General features: G+C 41.2%; 1 protein-coding gene across 1 annotated transcript; it reads right to left on the reverse strand.

The window, feature by feature from the left end:
• Window positions 1–236: 236 nt before the first annotated feature.
• Window positions 237–6,032, reverse strand: CLDN7 (claudin 7). Its single transcript, XM_056553610.1, has 4 exons — window positions 5,699–6,032; window positions 1,334–1,498; window positions 1,129–1,213; window positions 237–676 (listed from the first exon to the last, which is right to left on the reverse strand). Exons 1-4 carry the CDS (start codon window positions 5,919–5,921, stop codon window positions 493–495), a joined length of 657 nt encoding a protein of 218 aa, XP_056409585.1. The 5' UTR covers window positions 5,922–6,032; the 3' UTR covers window positions 237–492.
• Between the last annotated feature and the right edge of the window lie 17,791 nt (window positions 6,033–23,823).

The raw sequence follows: 23,823 nt of genomic DNA on the forward strand, positions 1-23,823 counted from the left end.
CAAAACAGGGGAGATGTGCATTACTGGATGCTGCCCATAGACCAGAGTGGCACTGTTTCAGGCACACACACACATCTTATTGTGAAAAAAAAATTAAAAAAATACACCGGTTTCTATTCAAAACATTTATTTACAAAATCATTTCTAATAAAAAGTCAACCATACAATCACTAAGGGTAACAAAGCCAGAGTGCCTCTGCCAGTGAGGATCGAGCCCACCCCCTCCCCCAGGCCACATCTGCCCCCACCCACATTACACAATAAAGTTAAACTGGAAAAAAAAAATAATATTTTAAAAATAAAATTTGACAGGAGGAAAAACCAGTTCTTGTAGAGCAGTCGCCACCTCTGTGCCCGGCTCACCAGACCCCATGTGGGTAAAGTTCTTCCCCAGAACCAGATGTTATGACCATGGGGCCACCTGTGCTGTCCGCTCAGATTTACATCAAAGTGCGATGGATAACAGAACCTCAAGATGGACAGGCCACATGATCAGACGTAGTCCTTGCCACCGCTGGAGGCAGCTTTGGTTTTGGTTCTTGCTCCACCACTCTTGGGGTAACCTTTGGCATAGGAACTGTTTTTGCGAGGACATGAGCAGCACAAAAGCGAACCGCCAATGATGACCAGGAGAGAGCCAGCCCAACCGAGAAACACACCGGCACCAAACTCATACCTGCAGAGATAAAACAGTCATGGGTTAAGAAAACCAGCCACTGAGAGCCATGAGGTACAAATAGGTTACTCCATCTCTAAAAACTACACCCATCTCCCTACAGATGTTCACATTATGCACCCCTGGTTCATATACTACACCTACAAGGGTCCATATACTATATCTACAAGTTACTTTGTAAGGCTACAAACCTGCCTCCTTGGGACATTCATCCTCTGGACTGACATATCCACCACCCTTATCCTCCTGAAGTCTACTAGCTCCATCCACCATCTCTCCATAGGAGAACAGCCATGTCAAGAACCCCCTGTATTGAACATGGTGACCTGGGAACCAATTCTGCCTCTTAGTCCTATCCAAAATATAGGCTTCTCTTTAGTTTGCAGGATATGGCCAACACCAACTGCAGTGTTTATTGACCAACCAAATTGTGTACATGGGACCATACTCACTTTGTGTTGATTGGTGTAAGTGGGTTGTAGAAATCCCGGATGATCTGGTTACCGTACCAGGAGCAAGCAATGAGGGCCGCCAAACCTGGATAACAAGTTAAGTTATGTGTTACATGGGTCACACCTGGATTATATTCCATCATTTCTTGTTACAGTAGCAGCCTCTGGATGGACACAACAAAACCACCACAAGACTGGGACTTACCGGCAATCAGGAAGACGAAGCCTCCGGTCATGGCAATCCGTGCCTTCCTTACGGGGTCATCTCCTCCACACTTGGTGCACTTCATACCCATAGAGGCAATAGCAATGCCAAAGATTCCAACCACAAGAGACACAACCATGAGTGCTCGTGTTGCCTGAAGAGCAGCTGGGGGGCAAAAAATAAAATATTAGACCTTCACATCTAGAAGACAGCTTACATCATCTACTGGTCCAGCCTTTATTTATTCCAGAGAAAGGATCAAGATTATGAATCCCTGGACAGATATGATGAGATGTCTTTACCTCAATGTTCTTTCCATATTGGTGGTCAAAGTCTCCCTGAAAACCCCCATAACACATTCTGTATCCCTGGACAGAAATTATGAGATTATAACCAGTATGGAGAGAGTTACATGGAGGTGAAGACGACCTCCCCAAAAATCAGTCTAGCCAAAGACCACAGCATCCCCATGTCACATTAAGTCTTCTTGGACAGATATTAAGTGATGGTCATTATGAGGAGACCTACATGAGGTAACATCACAGGAAGATGGGGAAGTGGGGGTTGAGGTGGGCGTGTTGGCATGTCATCGTGGACACTAAAGACAAGCAATAGAATAGAGCCGCCCCCATTGTTTTTGGGGGGACCTCGCCCAATCACATTTGTAATTGGTGTTATTCTATTCAATGCCTCCACCTGTTTTACCTTTAGTCATCCTATTACATTGATGCCAGGTCCGACATTGACCTGTGTGACACCAGAGCTGCGAGTGGTTACAGCGAGATTCCATGGACATCCATTTGTGTTAATGGCAATGCACAGTACAGTTCACACTGTAAGAATTATCAGTTGATCGGGACACAAGTCACTTATTCCAAGTATGATCAGGACGTGACTAACCTCAAAAATAAGTCTCTGTTTATGACCACGTTCAGAAGTGGCAGATGAGATCTGAGGCCTCCTCTGAAGTTCTGGCATGAATTTCACAGCATTTTCCCCATGGTGTGAATATTCCCCAAGGGCGAGTGTCGAAGACCGATTAACCCTTTAGTCGCAGTCTGGTCACACGTGCACTAAGTGTCAATCATAACTTATATTCAGAAGAGGGATAAGATACCTGGTCATATTGTCATAAGTGCACTCAAAACCTCCTGCAGGATAATGACCCAAGGTCATCCACTCTGGATTCCTGTGAAGACCGCGCCCAGGATCGCACACTGCCGAGATGCTCAGTATTACTTCTCACTGAATCCCATCACTTCTTGAGCTTAAATTTTTTGTACATTAAACGTCCCTCACACAAGCCACCATCTCTAAACGACAGATCAGTGAATAAGACCACCAACCAACTAGTGTGATGGAGATCTGAGGGATGGTCTATATAGTGACTAGCCAGGGAGGGAATCTTTATGTGGGGGAGACATTATAGGGTCAATAGGAGATACCCAGTGGGAAGAGATGGTTACATTGGCCCAGGCACCCACCACTTGTGCAGCTCTGGGCCGAGAACCCACTACTCTATTTAAGAGTCCTCAAGTGCCCACCATGCTACAGAGCAGCTGCAGGTCCAGCACCCACCACAGAGACAATCAAGGCGAAGGCACCTACAACTTCAGAACAACTCTTGACCGAGCATCTCCAGGCTTTGTACCCACCAGGTCTGATCCTGGGCTTCTTAGTACCCACCACTCCATAGAGCAGCTTCGGGACAAGAACCCACCACTGCTAACCAGCTACCTGCCAAGCACCCAAAGAGCTATTCTGAGGACCTCAAGGGCAAACCACTCCACAGAGCAGCTCAAGGCCAGGCACCCACCACAAACCTGAACCGATGCTCCCCACCACTCCAGAGCTCCTGGGGCCCCTCTTACATTAGACCGCTAAGGTCAGCCTCTTCCCAGGACCCTGATGTCCCTACAGCAGAACATGTTTAGGCAGCCCCTACATTCCTCAAAAAGGAGAAGACACAAGTTCCACATTCCACCAGCATTAACCCTAGATGTGACAGACTCCTGGACCTCTAGAATTCAGAGGGACCTGCACAGATGAGAACCTCAGACACTGGCACTGTCCCAGGGGCCACACCTGTCACCCTCATACTACACTATGGAAACCTTTATCCCAAGATCAATATTTACTTCAACCTGTTGGTATAAGATCTGATTGGTAATACAGACTGCCCCCCCCCCCTTCCCATATCAGAGCCCCCTTCCCATATCAGAGCCCCCTTGTCATGACTTAATGTTGGGAAACTCCTGGTGACTCCAGCACATGGCCAGTGAGTCAGGTGAGGAGAGGACAGGTGACACTTCCTGAGAGACCTGGGTGTGACACGGGGGAGGGGGAGCTGGGAGTATCGTAGAAACTGGAGTCAGAGCGGGAGAAAGACAAATAACCCTCCCCTCCTCCGCCATTATATACTGTACACAACGGCTGAGTGATCACACAACCTGTATATTATACACTAACCTATATAATCTACATCTTACAAAACACACCAACACAACCACCTATATAAACTACATCCTGTACAACATCCTATATAAACTACATCCTATACAACCCGTACAACCACCACCAATATAAACTACATCCTATACAACACACCCCAACTACATACTAAACAACCTGTATAATACACACCGTACAACTACATTACCCTATATAAACTACATCCTATACAACCTGTATAATACATACCATACAATACATGCTATATAACCTCCACCATATAACACTATGGGGGAGATTTGTCATAACCTGTGTAGAGGAGAGTAAAGCAGTTGCCCATAGTAACCAATCAGATTGCTTCATTTGTATTTGAGGCATTTTTAAAGAAGAGTGATCTGATTGGTTGCTATGGACAACTGCTCCACTTTTCCTCTACACAGGTTTTATGAATCTCCCAATATTTATCAATTACACCATAAAGCAAAACCAATATAATGTACAGAACAGATGGACTCCTATGTAGCGGTATTCTAGGCATTTATACACACACAGTACTCCCCTCTATAGTGGTATTATATCTCTGTATATACACACACACAGTACTCCCCTCTATAGTGGTATTAGGATCTATATACACAGCAGGTGGATGGAAAAACAAAAAAAAATAAAAACAACACTTGAGAAACGGCGCTCTGCGGGTTGTGCTGTCGGAAGGCACAACTCTGTTTAGCGCTTTTGGAAGTTGCGGCACAGTCCGGGAGCCGCCAGTACCGCAGGCAGCAGGAGGCAGTGCGGTAGTCCCTGGCGGGGGTTGTCCCAAAGGTCTGACTTGCGGGAGCGGCGCTGCATTGGGAGGTGAAAGGAAAGGACATAGGCATTGTAGTTGTGAAAACAGCTTTTATTTGCCCAAGTGCGGGTGGTACAAAGGCAAACAGGTTCTCACAATAAGCTTGGCAGGCTGGACAACGCGTTTCGAGAGGGGATTCCTCTCTGTCAGGAATCCCCTCTCGAAACACGTTGTCCAGCCTGCCAAGCTTATTGTGAGAACCTGTTTGCCTTTGTACCACCCGCACTTGGGCAAATAAAAAACAGACAACCCCTTCTGTATACATTATCTATCTATCCATACACACAGTACTCTGTATAGCAGTATTATATCTCTGTATACACACAGTACTCTGTATAGCGGTATTCTATCTCTGTATACACACAGTCACCTCCACATAGCGGCACACTATCGTTCGCACACTTATCGCACTCTGATAACCTGCTTATCACTCCTCGCAGGTGTTATCGGGAGGAGATAAGGAATAGCGGGAGCTCTCAGGTGAGGTGTCGGGTCTGCTGGGGTCAGTAGTGCAGGAGGGCACGGCAGGCTCAGTGTACACTACCATTCCCAGTTGGCCCCAGTTTCAGTGTCTGGGGTTGGGGGAAGGAGGAGGAGAGAAGCAGCGGCTCAATTACAGAACCAGTCAGACTGGTTTATAACTTCACAAGGACATGGCCACCGCCCCAGTGCTCAGCTAGGAGAGACCATAGTCATAACCCCCCAGGGCAACAGCAGCCAAGTACCCTGCCAGGCCTGGGCACCATGTCCAATGAGCACCTGCCACAGGTGAACCCACCACAACCACCAGGAGTGCAGAGTAGTGTAATTATATAATCTCACACACACACACACACACACAGGTGAACCCACCACAACCACCAGGAGTGCAGAGTAGTGTAATTATATAAACACACACACACACACACACACACACACAGGTGAACCCACCACAACCACCAGGAGTGCAGAGTAGTGTAATTATATAATCTCACACAAAACACACACACACACACACACCACAACCAGGAGTGCATAATATTATATCTGCCCCATACTCTGGGTTAGGTATATATACAGGTACTTACCGTCCAGGTTGAGTATAGAGTCATACACCTTGCACTGTATCTGCCCCGTACTCTGGGTGGCGCACGACATCCACAGCCCCTGGTAGATGGCTATGGCGGTGATGATGGAGTCCCCGGCGTACGAGGACATCCTCCACTGCGGCATAATGGTGGCGGCGATCAGCCCGATCCAGCCCAGCAGGGCCATCAGGAAGCCCAGGATCTGCAGCCCAGAATTAGCCATTGTCTCTTCCCGATACTGATCACACCTGAGCCAGGTACAGCCTATATATACCCGGCCACGCCCCCTCCGGGTGACGTCACCGAGAGTGATACAAAGTATCCGGCGGCCGAGAGAGAAACTGCTGACGTCACTGAGAGAGGAAACAACACGGAGCAATGTATCCAGACACCTGAGAGTATCTGTTATCTCATCACTATGATAACACTATAATATCACTGTGATACCATTCTAATATCACTGTGATATCACTACAGGGACAGGATCACTATGATATCATTATAATATCACTATGATATCACTACAGGATCACTATGATATCATTATAATATCACTATGATATCACTACAGGATCACTATGATATCATTATAATATCACTATGATATCACTACAGGTACAGGATCACTATGATATCATTATAATATCACTATGATATCACTACAGGTACAGGATCACTATGATATCATTATAATATCACTATGATATCACTACAGGATCACTATGATATCATTATAATATCACTATGATATCACTACAGTAACCATATCCCTATGATAACACTATAATATCACTATGATAACACTATAATATCACTGTGATATCACTACAGGGACAGGATCACTATGATATCATTATAATATCACTATGATATCACTACAGGATCACTATAATATCATTATAATATCACTATGATATCACTACAGGGACGGGATCACTATGATATCATTATAATATCACTATGATATCACTACAGGTACAGGATCACTATGATATCATTATAATATCACTATGATATCACTACAGGTACAGGATCACTATGATATCATTATGATATCACTACAGGTACAGGATCACTATTGTCACGATGCCGGCTGGCAGGTAGTGGATCCTCTGTGCCAGAGAGGGATTGGCGTGGACCGTGCTAGTGGACCGGTTCTAAGCCACTACTGGTTTTCACCAGAGCCCGCCGCAAAGCGGGATGGTCTTGCTGCGGCGGTAGTGACCAGGTCGTATCCACTAGCAACGGCTCACCTCTCTGGCTGCTGAAGATAGGCGCGGTACAAGGGAGTAGGCAGAAGCAAGGTCGGACGTAGCAGAAGGTCGGGGCAGGCAGCAAGGATCGTAGTCAGGGGCAACGGCAGAAGGTCTGGAACACAGGCTAGGAACACACAAGGAACGCTTTCACTGGCACTAAGGCAACAAGATCCGGCAAGGGAGTGCAAGGGAAGTGAGGTAATATAGGGAAGTGCACAGGTGATTACCCTAATTGGAACCACTGCGCCAATCAGCGGCGCAGTGGCCCTTTAAATCGCAGAGACCCGGCGCGCGCGCGCCCTAGGGAGCGGGGCCGCGCGCGCCGGGACAGAACAGACGGGGAGCGAGTCAGGTAGGGGAGCCGGGGTGCGCATCGCGAGCGGGCGCTACCCGCATCGCGAATCGCATCCCGGCTGGCAGCGGGATCGCAGCGCCCCGGGTCAGAGGACGTGACCGGAGCGCTGCAGCGGAGAGAGAGAAGCGAGCGCTCCGGGGAGGAGCGGGGACCCGGAGCGCTCGGCGTAACAGTACCCCCCCCCCTTGGGTCTCCCCCTCTTCTTAGAGCCTGAGAACCTGAGGAGCAGACTTTTGTCTAGGATGTTGTCCTCAGGTTCCCAGGATCTCTCTTCAGGACCACAACCCTCCCAGTCCACTAAAAAAAAATTTTTTCCTCTGACCTTTTTGGCAGCTAAGATTTCCTTGACCGAGAAGATGTCCGAGGAGCCGGAAACAGGAGTGGGAGGAACAGATTTGGGAGAAAAACGGTTGAGGATGAGTGGTTTGAGAAGAGAGACGTGAAAGGCATTAGGGATACGAAGAGAAGGAGGAAGAAGAAGTTTATAAGAGACAGGATTAATTTGACGCAAAATTTTGAAAGGACCAAGATAGCGTGGTCCCAACTTGTAGCTAGGGACACGGAAGCGGACATATTTAGCGGAGAGCCATACCTTGTCTCCAGGGGAAAAAACGGGAGGAGCTCTTCTTTTCTTATCCGCGAATCTCTTCATGCGTGAAGAAGCCTGTAAGAGAGAATTTTGGGTCTCTCTCCATATGATGGAAAGGTCACGAGAAATTTCATCCACAGCGGGCAGACCAGAGGGCAAGGGAGTAGGGAGGGGGGGAAGAGGGTGACGGCTGTACACCACGAAAAATGGGGATTTGGAGGAAGATTCAGAGACCCTGAAGTTATACGAGAATTCGGCCCATGGGAGGAGATCTGCCCAGTCATCCTGGCGGGAGGAAACAAAATGTCGCAAATAATCACCCAAGATCTGGTTAATTCTTTCTACTTGTCCATTGGACTGGGGATGATATGCAGAAGAAAAATTTAATTTAATCTTGAGTTGTTTACAGAGAGCCCTCCAGAATTTAGACACGAATTGGACGCCTCTATCCGAGACAATCTGCGTAGGCAACCCGTGAAGACGAAAAATGTGTACAAAAAATTGTTTAGCCAACTGAGGCGCAGAAGGAAGACCAGGAAGAGGGATGAAATGTGCCATTTTGGAGAATCGATCAACGACCACCCAAATAACAGTGTTGCCACGGGAAGGGGGTAAATCAGTAATAAAATCCATACCAATCAGAGACCAAGGCTGTTCGGGGACAGGCAGAGGATGAAGAAAACCAGCGGGCTTCTGGCGAGGAGTCTTATCCCGGGCACAGATAGTGCAGGCTCGCACAAAGTCCACAACATCCGTCTCCAGAGTTGGCCACCAATAGAAGCGGGAGATGAGTTGCACAGATTTCTTGATACCCGGATGACCTGCGAGATGGGAGGAGTGACCCCATTTGAGGATTCCGAGGCGTTGGCGAGGAGAAACAAAGGTCTTTCCTGGAGGAGTCTGCCTGATGGAGGCAGGAGAAGTGGAGATCAGGCAGTCAGGTGGAATGATGTGTTGCGGAGAGAGTTCAACTTCTGAGGCATCCGAGGAACGAGAGAGAGCATCGGCCCTAATGTTCTTATCGGCAGGACGAAAGTGAATCTCAAAATTAAATCGGGCAAAGAACAGAGACCACCGGGCCTGGCGAGGATTCAGCCGTTGGGCAGACTGGAGGTAGGAGAGGTTCTTGTGGTCGGTGTAGATAATAACAGGAGAACTTGATCCCTCCAGCAGATGCCTCCATTCCTCAAGTGCTAATTTAATGGCTAGAAGCTCTCGATCCCCGATGGAGTAGTTCCTCTCCGCTGGAGAGAAGGTCCTAGAGAAAAAACCACAAGTGACAGCATGCCCGGAAGAATTTTTTTGTAGGAGAACAGCTCCAGCTCCCACTGAGGAGGCATCAACCTCCAATAGGAAGGGTTTGGAAGGGTCAGGTCTGGAGAGGACGGGAGCCGAAGAAAAGGCAGACTTGAGTCGTTTAAAGGCGTCTTCTGCTTGAGGAGGCCAGGACTTGGGATCAGCATTTTTTTTGGTTAAAGCCACGATAGGAGCCACAATGGTAGAAAAATGTGGAATAAATTGCCTGTAATAATTGGCGAACCCCAAAAAGCGTTGGATAGCACGGAGTCCGGAGGGGCGTGGCCAATCTAAGACGGCAGAGAGTTTGTCTGGATCCATCTGTAGTCCCCGGCCAGAGACCAAATATCCTAGAAAAGGAAGAGATTGGCATTCAAACAGACATTTCTCAATTTTGGCATAGAGTTGGTTGTCACGAAGTCTCTGAAGAACCATACGGACATGCTGGCGGTGTTCTTCTAGATTGGCAGAAAAAATTAGGATATCGTCCAGATATACAACAACACAGGAGTATAACAGATCACGAAAAATTTCATTGACAAAGTCTTGGAAGACGGCAGGGGCGTTGCACAGGCCAAAGGGCATGACCAGATACTCAAAGTGTCCATCTCTGGTGTTAAATGCCGTTTTCCACTCGTCCCCCTCTCTGATGCGGATGAGGTTATAGGCGCCTCTTAAGTCCAATTTAGTAAAGATGTGGGCACCTTGGAGGCGATCAAAGAGTTCAGAGATGAGGGGTAAGGGGTAGCGGTTCTTAACCGTGATTTTATTAAGACCGCGGTAGTCAATGCAAGGACGTAGGGAGCCATCTTTTTTGGACACAAAGAAAAATCCGGCTCCGGCAGGGGAGGAGGATTTACGGATAAAGCCCTTTTTTAGATTCTCCTGGACGTATTCGGACATGGCAAGAGTCTCTGGGGCAGAGAGAGGATAAATTCTGCCCCGGGGTGGGGTAGTGCCCGGGAGGAGGTCGATAGGGCAATCATAAGGCCTGTGAGGAGGTAGAGTCTCAGCTTGTTTTTTGCAGAAAACATCCGCGAAGTCCATATAGGCCTTAGGGAGACCGGTTACTGGAGGAACCACAGAGTTACGGCAAGGGTTACAGGGAACCGGTTTTAGACAGTTCTTGGAACAAGAGGAACCCCAACTCTTGATCTCCCCAGTGGACCAATCCAGGGTTGGGGAATGAAGTTGAAGCCAGGGAAGTCCAAGGAGAATCTCCGAGGTGCAATTGGGGAGGACCAAAAGTTCAATTCTCTCATGATGAGATCCGATGCTCATAAGAAGGGGCTCCGTGCGGAAACGTATGGTACAGTCCAATCTTTCATTATTTACACAATTGATGTAGAGGGGTCTGGCGAGACTGGTCACCGGGATGTTGAGCCTGTTGACGAGAGAGGCCAAAATAAAATTTCCTGCAGATCCAGAGTCCAAGAAGGCCACTGTAGAGAACGTGAAGGCAGAGGCAGACATTCGCACAGGCACAGTAAGACGTGGAGAAGCAGAGTAGACATCAAGGACTGTCTCACCTTTGTGCGGAGTCAGCGTACGTCTTTCCAGGTGGGGAGGACGGATAGGACAATCCCTCAGGAAGTGTTCGGTACTAGCACAGTACAGGCAGAGGTTCTCCATACGGCGTCGTGTCCTCTCTTGAGGTGTCAGGCGAGACCGGTCGACCTGCATAGCCTCCACGGCGGGAGGCACAGGAACAGATTGCAGGGGACCAGAGGAGAGAGGAGCCGAGGAGACGAAACGCCTCGTGCGAACAGAGTCCATATCTTGGCGGAGTTCCTGACGCCTTTCAGAAAAACGCATGTCAATGCGAGTGGCTAGGTGAATAAGTTCATGTAGATTAGCAGGAATTTCTCGTGCGGCCAGAACATCTTTAATGTTGCTGGATAGGCCTTTTTTGAAGGTCGCGCAGAGGGCCTCATTATTCCAGGACAATTCTGAAGCAAGTGTACGGAATTGTACGGCATACTCGCCAACGGAAGAATTACCCTGGACCAGGTTCAACAGGGCAGTCTCAGCAGAAGAGGCTCGGGCAGGTTCCTCAAAGACACTTCGGATTTCCGAGAAGAAGGAGTGTACAGAGGCAGTGACGGGGTCATTGCGGTCCCAGAGCGGTGTGGCCCATGACAGGGCTTTTCCGGACAGAAGACTGACTACGAAAGCCACCTTAGACCTTTCAGTGGGAAACAGGTCCGACATCATCTCCAGATGCAGGGAACATTGGGAAAGAAAGCCACGGCAAAACTTAGAGTCCCCATCAAATTTATCCGGCAAGGATAAGCGTATCCCAGGAGCGGCCACTCGCTGCGGAGGAGGTGCAGGAGCTGGCGGAGGAGATGACTGCTGAAGCTGTGGTAGTAACTGTTGTAGCATAACGGTCAGTTGAGACAGCTGTTGGCCTTGTTGCGCTATCTGTTGTGACTGCTGGGCGACCACCGTGGTGAGGTCAGCGACAACTGGCAGAGGAACTTCAGCGGGATCCATGGCCGGATCTACTGTCACGATGCCGGCTGGCAGGTAGTGGATCCTCTGTGCCAGAGAGGGATTGGCGTGGACCGTGCTAGTGGACCGGTTCTAAGCCACTACTGGTTTTCACCAGAGCCCGCCGCAAAGCGGGATGGTCTTGCTGCGGCGGTAGTGACCAGGTCGTATCCACTAGCAACGGCTCACCTCTCTGGCTGCTGAAGATAGGCGCGGTACAAGGGAGTAGGCAGAAGCAAGGTCGGACGTAGCAGAAGGTCGGGGCAGGCAGCAAGGATCGTAGTCAGGGGCAACGGCAGAAGGTCTGGAACACAGGCTAGGAACACACAAGGAACGCTTTCACTGGCACTAAGGCAACAAGATCCGGCAAGGGAGTGCAAGGGAAGTGAGGTAATATAGGGAAGTGCACAGGTGATTACCCTAATTGGAACCACTGCGCCAATCAGCGGCGCAGTGGCCCTTTAAATCGCAGAGACCCGGCGCGCGCGCGCCCTAGGGAGCGGGGCCGCGCGTGCCGGGACAGAACAGACGGGGAGCGAGTCAGGTAGGGGAGCCGGGGTGCGCATCGCGAGCGGGCGCTACCCGCATCGCGAATCGCATCCCGGCTGGCAGCGGGATCGCAGCGCCCCGGGTCAGAGGACGTGACCGGAGCGCTGCAGCGGAGAGAGAGAAGCGAGCGCTCCGGGGAGGAGCGGGGACCCGGAGCGCTCGGCGTAACAACTATGATAACACTATAATATCACTATGATATCACTACAGGGACGGGATCACTATGATATCATTATAATATCACTATGATATCACTACAGGATCACTATGATATCATTATAATATCACTATGATATCACTACAGGATCACTATGATATCATTATAATATCACTATGATATCACTACAGGTACAGGATCACTATGATATCATTATAATATCACTATGATATCACTACAGGTACAGGATCACTATGATATCGTTATAATATCACTATGATATCACTACAGGTACAGGATCACTATGATATCATTATGATATCACTACAGGTACAGGATCACTATGATAACACTATAATATCACTATGATATCACTACAGGTACAGGATCACTATGATATCATTATAATATCACTATGATATCACTACAGGATCACTATGATATCATTATAATATCACTATGATATCACTACAGTAACCATATCCCTATGATAACACTATAATATCACTGTGATAACACTATAATATCACTGTGATATCACTGCAGGGACAGGATCACTATGATATCATTATAATATCACTATGATATCACTACAGGATCACTATGATATCATTATAATATCACTATGATATCACTACAGTAACCATATCCCTATGATAACACTATAATATCACTGTGATGACATTATAATATCACTATGATATCACTACAGGGACGGGATCACTATGATATCATTATAATATCACTATGATATCACTACAGGATCACTATGATATCATTATAATATCACTATGATATCACTACAGTAACCATATCCCTATGATAACACTATAATATCACTGTGATAACATTATAATATCACTATGATATCACTATAATATCACTATGATATCACTACAGTAACCATATCCCTATGATAACACTATAATATAACTGTAATAACATTATAATATCACTGTGATATCACTACAGGGACAGGATCACTATGATATCATTATAATATCACTATGATATCACTACAGGTACAGGATCACTATGATATCATTATAATATCACTATGATGTCACTACAGGGACAGGATCACTATGATATCATTATAATATCACTATGATATCACTACAGGATCACTATGATATTATAATATCACTATGATATCACTACAGTAACCATATCCCTATGATTACACTATAATATAACTGTGAAACATTATAATATCACTATGATATCACTATAATATCACTATGATATCACTACAGGTACAGGATCACTATGATATCATTATAATATCACTATGATATCACTACAGGTACAGGATCACTATGATATCATTATAATATCACTATGATATCACTACAGGTACAGGATCGCTATGATATTATAATATCAATATGATGTCACTACAGGTACAGGATCGCTATGATATTATAATATCACTATGATGTCACTACAGGGACAGAATCACTATGATATCATTATAATATCACTATGATATCACTACAGGTACAGGATCACTATGATATCATTATAATATCACTATGATGTCACTACAGGGACAGAATCACTATGATATCAATATAATATCACTATGATATCACTACAGGTACAGGATCGCTATGATATCATTATAATATCACTATGATATCACTACAGGTACAGGATCGCTATGATATCACTACAGGTACAGGATAACTATGATAACACTATAATATCACTATGATATCACTACAGGTACAGGATCACTATGATATCATTATAATATCACTATGATATCACTACAGGGACGGGATCACTATGATATCATTATAATATCACTATGATATCACTACAGGTACAGGATCGCTATGATATCATTATAATATCACTATGATATCACTACAGGTACAGGATCGCTATGATATCATTATAATATCACTATGATATCACTACAGGTACAGGATCGCTATGATATCACTACAGGTACAGGATAACTATGATAACACTATAATATCACCATGATATCACTACAGGTACAGGATCGCTATGATATCATTATAATATCACTATGATATCACTACAGGGACAGGATCGCTATGATATCATAATATCACTATGATATCACTACAGGTACAGGATCACTATGATAACACTATAATATCACCATGATATCACTACAGGTACAGGATCGCTATGATATCATTATAATATCACTATGATATCACTACAGGGACAGGATCGCTATGATATCATTATAATATCACTATGATGTCACTACAGGTACAGGATCACTATGGGGGAGATTTATCAAAACCTGTGCAAAGGAAAAGTTGCCTAGTTGCCCATAGCAACCAATCAGATCGCTTCTTTCATTTTCCACAGGCCCTTTTGAAAATGAAAGAAGCCATCTGATTGGTTGCTATGGGCAACTGGGCAACTTCTACTCTGCACAGGTTTTGATAAATCTCCCCCTATGATATCATTATAATATCACTATGATATCACTACAGGTACAGGATCGCTATGATATCATTATAATATCACTATGATATCACTACAGGTACAGGATCGCTATGATATCACTACAGGTACAGGATAACTATGATAACACTATAATATCACCATGATATCACTACAGGTACAGGATCGCTTTGATATCATTATAATATCACTATGATATCACTACAGGGACAGGATCGCTATGATATCATTATAATATCACTATGATATCACTACAGGTACAGGATCACTATGATATCATTATAATATCACTATGATGTCACTACAGGGACAGAATCACTATGATATCAATATAATATCACTATGATGTCACTACAGGTACAGGATCACTATGATATCATTATAATATCACTATGATATCACTACAGGTACAGGATCGCTATGATATTATAATATCAATATGATGTCACTACAGGTACAGGATCGCTATGATATTATAATATCACTATGATGTCACTACAGGGACAGAATCACTATGATATCATTATAATATCACTATGATATCACTACAGGTACAGGATCACTATGATATCATTATAATATCACTATGATATCACTACAGGGACAGGATCGCTATGATATCATTATAATATCACTATGATATCACTACAGGTACAGGATCACTATGATATCATTATAATATCACTATGATGTCACTACAGGGACAGAATCACTATGATATCAATATAATATCACTATGATGTCACTACAGGTACAGGATCACTATGATATCATTATAATATCACTATGATATCACTACAGGTACAGGATCGCTATGATATCATTATAATATCACTATGATATCACTACAGGTACAGGATCGCTATGATATCACTACAGGTACAGGATAACTATGATAACACTATAATATCACCATGATATCACTACAGGTACAGGATCGCTATGATATCATTATAATATCACTATGATGTCACTACAGGGACAGAATCACTATGATATCAATATAATATCACTATGATGTCACTACAGGTACAGGATCACTATGATAACACTATAATATCACCATGATATCACTACAGGTACAGGATCACTATGATAACACTATAATATCACTATGATATCACTACAGGTACAGGATCACTATGATATCACTATAATATCACTATGATATCACTACAGGTACAGGATCACTATGATATCACTATAATATCACTATGATATCACTACAGTTACAGGATCGCTATGATATCATTATAATATCACTGTGATATCACTACCAGTGTTGCTCGCGAATATTCGCAATTCTAATATTATTTGCGAATATCGCATATTCGCGAATTTCGCGAATATAGCGCTATATATTCGTAATTACGAATATTATTTTTTTTTCAGTTTTTTTTTTCTTCACAGTACACATCACAGTGATCATCCCTCTCTGCTTCCAGCTTGTGTGGTGTAAAGAAGGCTCTAATACTACTGTGTGAGACTGGCGTGCTCAAATTCGCTTATGCGAAAATTAGCATATGCTACCTTTCGCATATGCGAATTTTCGCGAATGCTAATTTTGTATATGCTAATTTTTACATATGTTAATTTTCGCATACGCGGATTTTCGCATATGCGAAAATAAAACAAGAATATAACGAATATGCGAATATTCGCGAATATATGACGAATATTCGTCCATATATTCGCGAATATTCGCAAATTCGAATATGGCCTATGCCGCTCAACACTAATCACTACAGGTACAGGATCACTATGTTATCATTATAATATCACTATGATATCACTACAGGTACAGGATCGCTATGATATCATTATAATATCACTATGATGTCACTACAGGTACAGGATCACTATGATAACACTATAATAACACTATGATATCACTACAGGTACAGGATCACTATGATATTATAATATCACTATGATATCACTACAGGGACAGGATCGCTATGATATCATTATAATATCACTATGATGTCACTACAGGTACAGGATCACTATGATAACACTATAATAACACTATGATATCACTACAGGTACAGGATCACTATGATAACACTATAATATCACTATGATATCACTACAGGTACAGGATCACTATGATAACACTATAATATCACTATGATATCACTACAGGTACAGGATCACTATGATATCATTATAATATCACTATGATGTCACTACAGGTACAGGATCACTATGATAACACTATAATAACACTATGATATCACTACAGGTACAGGATCACTATGATAACACTATAATATCACTATGATATCACTACAGGTACAGGATCACTATGATAACATTATAATATCACTATGATATCACTACAGGTACAGGATCGCTATGATATTATAATATCACTATGATATCACTACAGGGACAGGATCGCTATGATATTATAATATCACTATGATATCACTACAGGGACAGGATCGCTATGATATTATAATATCACTATGATATCACTACAGGGACAGGATCGCTATGATATTATAATATCACTATAATATCACTACAGGGACAGGATCGCTATAATATTATAATATCACTATGATATCACTACAGGGACAGAATCACTATGATATCAATATAATATCACTATGATATCACTACAGGTACAGGATAACTATGATAACACTATAATATCACCATGATATCACTACAGGTACAGGATCACTATGATAACACTATAATATCACTATGATATCACTACAGGTACAGGATCACTATGATAACACTATAATATCACGATGATGTCACTACAGGTACAGGATCACTATGATAACACTATAATAACACTATGATATCACTACAGGTACAGGATCGCTATGATATTATAATATCACTATGATATCACTACAGGGACAGGATCGCTATGATATTATAATATCACTATGATATCACTACAGGGACAGGATCGCTATGATATTATAATATAACTATGATATCACTACAGGGACAGGATCGCTATGATATTATAATATCACTATGATATCACGACAGGGACAGGATCGCTATGATATTATAATATCACTATGATATCACTACAGGGACAGAATCACTATGATATCAATATGATATCACTACAGGTACAGGATAACTATGATAACACTATAATATCACCATGATATCACTACAGGTACAGGATCACTATGATAACACTATAATATCACTATGATATCACTACAGGTACAGGATCACTATGATATCATTATGATATCACTATGATATCACTACAGGTACAGGATCACTATGATATCATTATAATATCACTATGATATCACTACAGGTACAGGATCACTATGATATCATTATGATATCACTACAGGTACAGGATCACTATGATAACACTATAATATCACTATGATATCACTACAGGTACAGGATCACTATGATATCATTATAATATCACTATGATATCACTACAGGTACAGGATCACTATGATATCATTATGATATCACTACAGGTACAGGATCACTATGATAACACTATAATATCACTATGATATCACTACAGGTACAGGATCACTATGATATCATTATAATATCACTATGATATCACTACAGGTACAGGATCACTATGATATCATTATAATATCACTATGATATCACTACAGGTACAGGATCACTATGATATCATTATAATATCACTATGATATCACTACAGGTACAGAATCACTATGATATCATAATATCACTATGATATCACTACAGGTACAGGATCACTATGATATCACTATAATATCACTATGATAACACTACAGACACTGGATCACTATAATATCACTATGATAACACTACAGACACTGGATCACTATAATATCACTATGATAACACTACAGACACTGGATCACTATAATATCACTATGATGACACTACAGACACTGGATCACTATAATATTACTATGATAACACTACAGACACCGGATCACTATAATATTACTATGATAACACTACAGACACTGGATCACTATAATATCACTATGATAACACTACAGACACCGGATCACTATAATATTACTATGATAACACTACAGACACCGGATCACTATAATATTACTATGATAACACTACAGACACTGGATCACTATAATATTACTATGATAACACTACATACACTGGATCACTATAATATCACTATGATAACACTACAGACACCGGATCACTATAATATCACTATGATAACGCTACAGACACTGGATCACTATAATATCACTATGATAACACTACAGACACCGGATCACTATAATATAACTATGATAACACTACATACACTGGATCACTATAATATCACTATGATAACACTACAGACACTGGATCACTATAATATCACTATGATAACACTACAGAGACTGGATCACTATAATATTACTATGATAACACCACAGACACGGGATCACTATAATATTACTATGATAACACTACAGACACTGGATCACTATAATATCACTATGATAACACTACAGACACTGGATCACTATAATATCACTATGATAACACTACAGACACCGGATCACTATAATATCACTATGATAACACTACAGAGACTGGATCACTATGATAACACAACAGACACTGGATCACTATAATATTACTATGATAACACTACAGACACTGGATCACTATAATATCACTATTATAACACCAGAGACTGGATCACTATAATATTACTATGATAACACTACAGACACTGGATCACTATAATATCACTATGATAACACAACAGACACTGGATCACTATAATATCACTATGACAACACTACAGACACTAGATCACTATAATATCACTATGATAACACTACAGGGACAGGATCGCTATGATATTATAATATCACTATGATATCACTACAGGTACAGGATAACTATGATAACACTATAATATCACTATGATATCACTACAGGTACAGGATCACTATGATAACACTATAATATCACTATGATATCACTACAGGTACAGGATAACTATGATAACACTATAATATCACTATGATATCACTACAGGTACAGGATCACTATGATAACACTATAATATCACTATGATATCACTACAGGTACAGGATCACTATGATATCATTATAATATCACTATGATATCACTACAGGTACAGGATCACTATGATATCATTATAATATCACTATGATATCACTACAGGTACAGGATCACTATGATATCATTATGATATCACTACAGGTACAGGATCACTATGATAACACTATAATATCACTATGATATCACTACAGGTACAGGATCACTATGATATCATTATAATATCACTATGATATCACTACAGGTACAGGATCACTATGATATCATAATATCACTATGATATCACTACAGGTACAGGATCACTATGATATCACTATAATATCACTATGATAACACTACAGACACTGGATCACTATAATATCACTATGATAACACTACAGACACTGGATCACTATAATATCACTATGATAACACTACAGACACTGGATCACTATAATATCACTATGATAACACTACAGACACTGGATCACTATAATATTACTATGATAACACTACAGACACCGAATCACTATAATATTACTATGATAACACTACAGACACTGGATCACTAAAATATCACTATGATAACACTACAGACACCGGATCACTATAATATTACTATGATAACACTACAGACACCGGATCACTATAATATTACTATGATAACACTACAGACACTGGATCACTATAATATTACTATGATAACACTACATACACTGGATCACTATAATATCACTATGATAACACTACAGACACTGGATCACTATAATATCACTATGATAACACTACAGACACTGGATCACTATAATATCACTATAATAACACTACAGACACTGGATCACTATAATATTACTATGATAACACAACAGACACCGGATCACTATAATATTACTATAATAACACTACAGACACCGGATCACTATAATATTACTATGATAACACTACAGACACTGGATCACTATAATATCACTATGATAACACTACAGACACTGGATCACTATAATATTACTATGATAACACTACAGACACTGGATCACTATAATATCACTATGATAACACAACAGACACCGGATCACTATACTATTACTATGATAACACTACAGACACCGGATCACTATAAAATTACTATGATAACACTACAGACACTGGATCACTATAATATCACTATGATAACACTACAGACACTGGATCACTATAATATAACTATGATAACACTACATACACTGGATCACTATAATATCACTATGATAACACTACAGACACCGGATCACTATAATATCACTATGATAACACTACAGACACCGGATCACTATAATATCACTATGATAACGCTACAGACACTGGATCACTATAATATCACTATGATAACACTACAGACACCGGATCACTATAATATAACTATGGTAAGACTACATACACTGGATCACTATAATATCACTATGATAACACTACAGACACCGGATCACTATAATATCACTATGATAACGCTACAGACACTGGATCACTATAATATCACTATGATAACACTACAGACACCGGATCACTATAATATAACTATGATAACACTACATACACTGGATCACTATAATATCACTATGATAACACTACAGACACTGGATCACTATAATATCACTATGATAACACTACAGAGACTGGATCACTATAATATTACTATGATAACACAACAGACACGGGATCACTATAATATTACTATGATAACACTACAGACACTGGATCACTATGATATCACTATGATAACACTACAGACACTGGATCACTATAATATCACTATGATAACACTACAGACACCGGATCACTATAATATCACTATGATAACACTACAGAGACTGGATCACTATGATAACACAACAGACACTGGATCACTATAATATTACTATGATAACACTACAGACACTGGATCACTATAATATCACTATTATAACACTACAGAGACTGGATCACTATAATATTACTATGATAACACTACAGACACTGGATCACTATAATATCACTATGATAACACAACAGACACTGGATCACTATAATATCACTATGACAACACTACAGACACTAGATCACTATAATATCACTATGATAACACTACAGGGACAGGATCGCTATGATATTATAATATCACTATGATATCACTACAGGGACAGAATCACTATGATATCAATATAATATCACTATGATATCACTACAGGTACAGGATAACTATGATAACACTATAATATCACTATGATATCACTACAGGTACAGGATCACTATGATAACACTATAATATCACTATGATATCACTACAGGTACAGGATCACTATGATATCATTATAATATCACTATGATATCACTACAGGTACAGGATCACTATGATATCATTATAATATCACTATGATATCACTACAGGTACAGGATCACTATGATATCATTATGATATCACTACAGGTACAGGATCACTATGATAACACTATAATATCACTATGATATCACTACAGGTACAGGATCACTATGATATCATTATAATATCACTATGATATCACTACAGGTACAGGATCACTATGATAACACTATAATATCACTATGATATCACTACAGGTACAGGATCACTATGATAACACTATAATATCACTATGATATCACTACAGGTACAGGATCACTATGATAACACTATAATATCACTATGATATCACTACAGGTACAGGATCACTATGATATCATTATAATATCACTATGATATCACTACAGGTACAGGATCACTATGATATCATTATAATATCACTATGATATCACTACAGGTACAGGATCACTATGATATCATAATATCACTATGATATCACTACAGGTACAGGATCACTATGATAACACTATAATATCACTATGATAACACTACAGACACTGGATCACTATAATATCACTATGATAACACTACAGACACTGGATCACTATAATATCACTATGATAACACTACAGACACTGGATCACTATAATATTACTATGATAACACTACAGACACCGGATCACTATAATATTACTATGATAACACTACAGACACTGGATCACTATAATATCACTATGATAACACTACAGACACCGGATCACTATAATATTACTATGATAACACTACAGACACTGGATCACTATAATATTACTATGATAACACTACAGACACTGGATCACTATAATATTACTATGATAACACTACATACACTGGATCACTATAATATCACTATGATAACACTACAGACACTGGATCACTATAATATCACTATGATAACACTACAGACACTGGATCACTATAATATCACTATAATAACACTACAGACACTGGATCACTATAATATTACTATGATAACACAACAGACACCGGATCACTATAATATCACTATGATAACACTACAGACACCGGATCACTATAATATTACTATGATAACACTACAGACACTGGATCACTATAATATCACTATGATAACACTACAGACACAGGATCACTATAATATTACTATGATAACACTACAGACACTGGATCACTATAATATCACTATGATAACACAACAGACACCGGATCACTATACTATTACTATGATAACACTACAGACACCGGATCACTATAAAATTACTATGATAACACTACAGACACTGGATCACTATAATATCACTATGATAACACTACAGACACTGGATCACTATAATATAACTATGATAACACTACATACACTGGATCACTATAATATCACTATGATAACACTACAGACACCGGATCACTATAATATCACTATGATAACACTACAGACACCGGATCACTATAATATCACTATGATAACGCTACAGACACTGGATCACTATAATATCACTATGATAACACTACAGACACCGGATCACTATAATATAACTATGATAAGACTACATACACTGGATCACTATAATATCACTATGATAACA

The sequence above is a fragment of the Hyla sarda genome, unplaced genomic scaffold (assembly GCF_029499605.1).
Source record: "Hyla sarda isolate aHylSar1 unplaced genomic scaffold, aHylSar1.hap1 scaffold_339, whole genome shotgun sequence".
NCBI lineage: Eukaryota > Metazoa > Chordata > Amphibia > Anura > Hylidae > Hyla > Hyla sarda.

Coding starts and splice junctions, on each gene's coding strand:
- CLDN7 (XM_056553610.1), bottom strand. CDS start 5,921: ATGGCTAATTCTGGGCTGCAGATCCTGGGCTTCCTGATGGCCCTGCTG. Junction 1,499..5,698: donor CTCTATACTCAACCTGGACG/GTAAGTACCTGT, acceptor TTTGCCCCCCAG/CTGCTCTTCAGGCAACACGA. Junction 1,214..1,333: donor CTTCGTCTTCCTGATTGCCG/GTAAGTCCCAGT, acceptor CTTGTTATCCAG/GTTTGGCGGCCCTCATTGCT.